Source organism: Vigna umbellata, chromosome 4 (assembly GCF_029865625.1).
Source record: "Vigna umbellata cultivar VRB3 chromosome 4, Vumbellata_1.0, whole genome shotgun sequence".
NCBI classification, from domain to species: domain Eukaryota; kingdom Viridiplantae; phylum Streptophyta; class Magnoliopsida; order Fabales; family Fabaceae; genus Vigna; species Vigna umbellata.
Genome location: NC_142168.1, coordinates 13,506,204 through 13,513,813, shown reverse-complemented (window position 1 = coordinate 13,513,813; position 7,610 = coordinate 13,506,204). Strand labels below are relative to the sequence as shown.

General features: G+C 35.8%; 1 protein-coding gene across 1 annotated transcript; it reads left to right on the top strand.

Annotated features, from left to right (window-relative positions):
- Positions 1–2,568: 2,568 nt before the first annotated feature.
- On the top strand, positions 2,569–7,539 carry TRM22 (DnaA initiator-associating protein). Its single transcript, XM_088113397.1, has 6 exons — positions 2,569–2,760; positions 3,106–3,348; positions 3,498–3,553; positions 3,663–5,441; positions 6,348–6,459; positions 6,545–7,539. Exons 2-6 carry the CDS (start codon positions 3,198–3,200, stop codon positions 7,261–7,263), a joined length of 2,817 nt encoding a protein of 938 aa, XP_087969523.1. The 5' UTR covers positions 2,569–2,760; positions 3,106–3,197; the 3' UTR covers positions 7,264–7,539.
- The last annotated feature ends 71 nt before the right edge of the window (positions 7,540–7,610 follow it).

Sequence of the window (7,610 nt, the reverse complement as noted above, 5' to 3'; positions counted from 1 at the left end):
TACAAATATTCTAAGTCCATCTTTCATCTTGGGTCTTGCTTTTCACAATCATGTTGTGATCTTGTCTCATAAGAAAAATTGTGATCCTGTCTCTCCTTATATGGACACAGTTTTATAAATTAGGATGGGTAACATCCATAATGTACTATTAATAAATGAATAATACAGCACATGTCCTTTTACTTATTCTCCCTATGTCATTGCACTCATCTTTATTTTTTATCACCAGAGCAAATTTTTGCTTGATACTATTCTAAACAGACATAAGTGTAATTACATTTGCTTGGATGGGTAACCAAGAAAAATGAGAATAAAAAAACAAGATTGTGTAAATTAAGAAAAATAAATAATAATATAAAAAATTAAATAGATAGATTACAATTATATAAAATAAAGGTTTAATAAAAATTTGATTTTTAATTGTTAATGTTTTTAAATTTAATCTCTATTTTATTTAAATAAACTAATGTAGTCTCTTAGTTAAGATGATATTGATCTACTCAATCCCACAATTTAAATGTTTCTATTTGAGAAAATAGGAATGATCGACACAATGTTGAACCGATTGTCCGACTGATCACATGTTCAGTTTTGAGTATTGTTATTTCATCCTCATATCTTTTTTGTATTTCTTGTATTTGTATATGTATGTTTTTAATCAACTCCATAGAATCTTATTGATTGCCCATGTTTTTTGTGGTCACTATTAAATTTCTTCATTCATTCTCGGATCTCACGATGAGCGTAAAAATGTTTCAGGTGGGGTTGAGAATCATAATTAACGCTTCTTCACACTTTTTTTTCTAATATTTTAATGTCGTTTTAGGTATTGTTATAAAGTTATCCTCAATTCTTTATCTTCAAGTCAGTTTTATGTATCTCATCGATTATTACAACAAAATCTTAAATTCATAATAAAGATAATAAACTTACCTCTTTGCTTTATTTTTGTATTTATAATTTTTGAAATTATTTTAATTAGAATTAACATAATTACAATCTAAGAATCTATAAACGTGTTTTATTTATAAATATGTTTGATTTACCACAGTGATGTATAACAGTAAAATCACCGATTGAATAGGAAAGTTCTGAAACATTATCTTCTTTACGAAGACCATGTTTACTTTCATAATGCTCTGAATTAGTGGACCTGCAGGGAGAGGTAGATATGCCACAAGTGAAAGCATATGGGTGTGCTGAAACATGATTTGGTGTAGGATTTGTGAACATGCATGATTATTTCTTCAACTTGGTAACTAAAGAGATGTGCTAAGTTTCTTCTTTTATGTTTGAAAATACACATATTATATTTATCGAACCTAATTATATACTTATAGGTATACGTACTGTATTTCTGGTACATCTTGCATTCTCTAATAGCTTTTTTCCACATAGATCCTAAAATATGTTGTGAGTCCGTGTTTCTATTGGCTCCTATTCTGTTATGGATTGCAACAAAATCTAGCGTGAATCTATGGCAGATTCGTGTGCAGTCTAAATCTAACATGTAAAAGATAAATCTTGGAATCCAATTAGTATATAAGAACAGTTAAGAACAACCACGATTCGATTGGTCACTCTATAAAATTTCACTTTCAGGCACGCTTCTTGTGACCACACTACTTTATTCACTACCACACACTACATTCGTATTCACAATATATTTACCTCTGTTACTGTTTTGCCCTTCTTTTCGACATGTGGGCCCACCAAAACTCACGTGTAACTTCTACACTTTGTTCTTTTTTTATTTAACACCACCTTTTACTTCATAATAGTTACCATATATAGCCAACAAACAATGCATTTCACTCACTGTCAACAATAATATATTTTATTTATTTTAACTATTACCCCTTTACAATTTATGCATAAATTCACATAATATGAATATATTAATTTTATAAAATGCTTAGAAAGATTTTAACCCAAAAGTGGAACACATTGCACTGTGAGTAATAATAGGCAATAATAAAAAGAAAGAAGGAAAAAAAGTTTAGAATAATTAATGGGTATCCTTTTCGAACTTTATGCCATTGCAAAGTGCTCTGCTTCAATTTCACCATTCATTTCTGTGTTTTAGTACATTGCTACAAAAGATAAATGCTCTTTGTTACTTATCAAAACTTATGTACATGCTCTTTTCCATTATATATTATATATATTATATATATATATATATATATATATATATATTATCATGTTACTTATGTCAAACTAATAATTATTAATATCTATTTAACAAATGAACTTTTACTGAATTTTTCTTTTAGATTTGATTTATTGATATACTTATAGATTATTACCTTATAAATATATTTTTAAAAATTTCTAATGATTTGGATGAAAAAAAGTGTAAAGCATATGTCATGACAGGTAGGAGCGAGTGGAATGAGGGCGCGTGAAATAGAAGCATGAAAAGCGATGAATTGACGCCCCCATAGCGCAGAATAGCAGAGAGACGTAGACCCAACGTTACCCAACAAACCAGAACACTGTTCCCTGTTGGTTGTCCCGATGACGCAAATATTAATATTTTTGGGTGTGTTGACCGATGCTTGCATGCGCATGGGTGTCCAGGTTGTCTCGTTCGGCTTATCCTATGCACCCATGACACACTCTCTTGTTTCCACGCGCCTCACTACCATAACCACAAGAACCTTACCTTAGCTTTGGTTTGGTTTGCAGTGGCATTAGCAGCATTGGTGCTGCCTGTGATTTAAGTTGCCATGTAAATTGTATTATTGTTCTGGAAGGGTATTTGCCTCTTCTTTTTTCTTTTTCTGTGTGGCTTGTGACGGTGTCGTTTTTTGCATCAAGAGTTGCTTTCTGCCTCAGTCTTTTCGTGGCTGTCACAGAGGTTCAGCAGAGTTGTTCCCATGTCTTTTGTGGATAACATTATTGTACCTTGTTTCCATAAGTGAGAGTCAGGTTTTGCAACTGGGTACCTATAGGGAAGAGAAAGCTGCTTTCTTTTTTCCTCTTTTTTTGTTTTGTTTTCTTGGCCAGGGAATGTGAAGAAGTTCTTTTCTCCCCGGTGTGAAAGAGAGAGAGAGAGAGTTTACTGAGAACTGAATGCGTTTTTTGGTTTTAACAATGTAGAGTAGAGTAGAGAAGAACAACACCGTTTGCTGAGGAAGGTGGTTTTGACTTTGGGTTCCATTAGTGTCGGTGGTTCGGGGAGTGTTGCAGAAATGAATGATTCCACGGCGAAGAATTTGGCTATCACGGAGAGGAAGGTGCAGCAGAAGCCGGGTGGTTGTGTTGGCATTTTCTTTCAGCTCATTGATTGGAAGAGGAAGCTCTCCAAGAAGAAGCTCTTCTCCAAGAAGCTTCTTCCTCCAGGTTAGTTTCTTAGTAAATCTACGTTCATATGATGTAATAGTATTATTCAGTATGATATGAATTTGGCCTGAAATGTCACACATACACATGAAGGATTGTTCTTGGTTTGTGGCGACTGATATATATTCTTGTTGTTGAGTGTTTATCAGCTCGTGCGAAAAAGTTCAAGGGGGATGAAAAGATGCCAAATTCCAAGATTCACTTGGTAAGATTCTATGCTCGAGTGATTGTATGGATTCTTCTTTTCTATTTTGTTTACTGTTTGACGCTTACTATTGTTTCGTCTGGGTATTGTGGCTATGTTCAATATGCAGATTGCTAATGAGAACAGTGGAGGTTTCCCAAGTGCTAACAAAAAAGGTGGGAATCATGGCTTAGATGTAGAACAGAAGAGTGAAATGCGAGTTCCGAGTCTGGTAGCCAGGTTGATGGGTCTAGAATCTATTCCGACTGCTCAGCGAGATAAGTCCAAGAAAGCCTTGTGTGGTGATGGGAAGAATGAGTCTTTGGGTGGTGACCATGGCGAGTTGGATAGGCAAGGCATGGGTTTGGAAATGGGAGTTGTGAAGCATGATTCAAGACCTCAGAAGCTTCAGAAAACCGGGTCCTATGAGAGAAGGGCAGTGACTAGGTTTGGAGCTGAGGCTTTCCAAATTAAGAGTGTATTATCACGAGGAAGAAAATATCATCACCATCATCATCATCATCCAAAGCTTGCTTCTTCTTTGAAGAGTCCGAGAATTCCTTCCGGAAAGAGTGCTTCTCGAAGCTCTAGGTTAATAGGAGCAGCTACTAAAATTTTGGAACCTGGACTGCAAAGCAGAAGTAGGGCCAAAGGTTCTCTTACATATCCTGCTTCCATGTACCCTCCCAAGACTGGTATTGTGACCAATGATGTGCAAAATCAATCTTGTTATGAAGCTGGCTCATGCAAGCAATTGATGGAGCAGACCTCTTGCAAAAACTGTGGTAATCTGCTAGACGTAGTTGACTGCAAGCTTGAGGTTGGGGGACAGCCACTGGATCCTCCACCCGTTGTTTCTGATGTGATCACAGCTACCTCTATGGAATCATCAGAGAAGAAGGGAAAGTCATTAACTTCCCTTGGACATGACAGAGATGTAGTTCTTCTGAGAAGCCAGGAAAAGTTCATATCTCTTGATACTGAAGAGAAGGGGAAAAATAATGCACATAAGTCATGGAATGAGCCCACTGTTAGAAGAATGTCAATGCCCCATGATTGTCTACCTAAATGGAATTCATCTTGCCAACCATCAAGGACCCTGGAGGATGATGCATCTTCTTTTCGCTCAAAACACAAAATTCAAACACAAGAACAGATGTTAAGCAGTGAAAGATATTCATCTGGATCTACAATGAGCGATATGCAAGTAAAAGGGGTATCATCATCTACGAGTGCTATGAATGGTGCTAAGGACTTTGTTTCTATGAATAGAAGTCTTACTGGTCGAACAAGGACAAGATCACCTACCAAAGCTGACAGTTCTAGATTTGACCTAGAGAGAAAACCTTATAGTCGACAGCATAATTCTTTGTCTCACGTACGGACATTAGAGAGAAAAAGAAGAATCCCAAATGCCACTCAACTAGAAGGCACAGGTTCTGTTTATTCAGTTGGTGCAAAACAGAGAAATCTCCATTCTAATGGATTGGGTGGCAAAAGAAGGGACTCCAATGCTTCCTCCTTGAACAATTCCATTATAAGAAATAAGCAAGTTGCTCAAGGAGAAAGAATTATTAAGGTTAAGGACAACAAGATCAATGATGTAGTGTCATTTACATTTAATTCCCCCCTGAAGCAAAAGATAGGAGTAACTGTTGACAGGGAAGAGACAAGCACTGACAATGAGAGTATTAAAAGGCCTAAACCATTGAGAGTTGATGCTTTAGGTGTCTTTCTAGAACAAAAATTGAAGGAGTTAACCTCTCAAAGAGACGAAGAATTGGCTACAGGTGTTCCGCCTAAAAAATCAAGTGCCATGATTCTTCAAGAGCTGATATCTGCTTTAAGTTCAGAGCATTTGATCTGTCATGATGGTCATCCTGTGTTTAATGAAAATGTTGGTTTGCATGTAAGTCTTCTCCGTCTATATTGCCTCACTGCTTCAAAATTTAATTCTCCTGTCATTTTGCATTTGTTATCAATCATCTTTTTATAATATCCAGTTGCTCAATTTCATTGTGAATCTGTAGTCAATGTTATCTACGTGACTTGAGTCTAAGCAAGAAATATAGTTGGATGTACTGCAGCTTGATATGCTTTTGTATCTTATTTATGCTTTTGTTTATGGCTTTCTGCATTTGTGGCTATTTATGTGTTATGACAGACTGCCGCAACGGTGGGAGGGGGTGACTTTTTTATATATATATTTGCCTCAAATTATCGTCTCGTATCTTACTATATTGTTTAGACTTTGTCCTGTTGTTCTACTTAAAGGATTTTTAGTCCAATGGATCTTGTTTTTGACATTAAGCAATCATATTTCTAGAAAAAAGGTACATTTTCTGCTGATCAGTGCCAGAGTGGGTTATCTCAAGACACTCTGTCCGTAATCTGGTTGTATTTTACACCCCTTGCTTATTAAATTCATTGATGAATGTGTTATGTTTACCAATCTAACTTTCAAATATTGGAGTACAATAAACTGCAAATATTGGTAATTGGCTTAAACAATTGTAAGTCTAAATTTCTTACCAATTTTTGTCGTTTTATCTATTTCATCATATCAAAAGATGAAAAATGGTGATACTTTAGTCGGGTGGTACCATGGTTGTTTTTAGTATAGTGAAGCATACTAATGGAAGTTAGATAAAAATAAGGAATGGACATTGAAATGGATGCGTTCTTGATGATATCAGATGTAGTAAAGTTTGTGCTGTAATTCTCATATGCTTTTGGCCCATTGTATTAATTTGTACTGTGAGAGGATGAAAATTGTAATTCTGACATGATCTTTGCTTTATTATTTTCTTTTCAGTATGGGGAAAAACAAGAAAGGTTATTAGGAACCTCTTGCAATGGTAATCATCTCAGTCCCGGATCTGTTTTGGAAGCTTCTTTTTCTTCCAGTAGTCTGGATGAAAGCTCAGGTAAAGAGGAGTTTCAATAAGAAAAAACTTCTGAGTATACGTTTATTTCTCTTTTTGATGTGTTTGGTCTTTGATTTAATTCCAGGGCATTGTTTTCACCCTGATTCCATGAATCACTCTTGTTATGGTCAACTAGAACATGAAGCTGAACTTTCAGATTCTGCAACATCCTTTACCAAAGGGAGGATAGGTGAGATACTGAGTGATCTTGTCAGCCAACTTCCCAGGGCATTGGAAAGTTTGCACACTTATGGGACAGAATTAACAATAAGCAAGCTTAACCATATGAAGGATATTCTCTTGCATGCTGAGTTGGTGCTTGGAATTACAACTGATCGCAGACAGGATGAAGGGCCACAACTTATAATTCATCGGTTTCTCGTTGATGATCTTGAGAGCATGACGAGTGATACCATGTGGACAGATGTGAGTTGTGAGGATTCTAAACAGAGAAAGGAACTAAAGGGCTTTCTCCTTGACTGTGTTGTGGAATATCTAGAATCAAACTGCAGCCTTTATTTTAACTCTGGATTCAGGGCATGGACAAAGTTACCTTTATGCATGAGAGCTGAGATGTTGGCCAAAGAGGTGAAGAGGGAGATCAACAAATGGTTATCTATGGTTGGGATGGTACCTGATGAAATAATAGAATGGGAAATGAGCCACTCCTTGGGGAAATGGACTGACTTTGGTATTGAAGCATGTGAGGCTGGTGTTGATATAGATGGGGATATACTTCAAATTTTGGTTGATGAAGTTGTTGAAGACCTTGTAGGTTTCACTCATGGCTCCATCACCTTCTAAAAAGTTCCATTTAGCTGATCATGCAACATCTCACTAATCATTTCTCTGGCGAGATGTAATCTAACAAGGTGTATTTTTTGTACAAATAGGATCATGTTTTGAGCTCTCTGAATTAGTGGACAAAATAATGTCCAGTGACCAAGTTTTTATTTTTTTTCAATTATATATGGCTGTGATTTGCCTAGTTTAGACACAAAAATATGCATTGATAGCCAAGCCTTAAATCAAATATTAGTTAATGATGCTTTGATGACAAAGACACATTACTGGTTGCAATGTGTTTGAATCTTACAATCCTTCATTGCTTCAACAAATTTCAATCAAAATCTTCAAGTAACAAAGTTTAC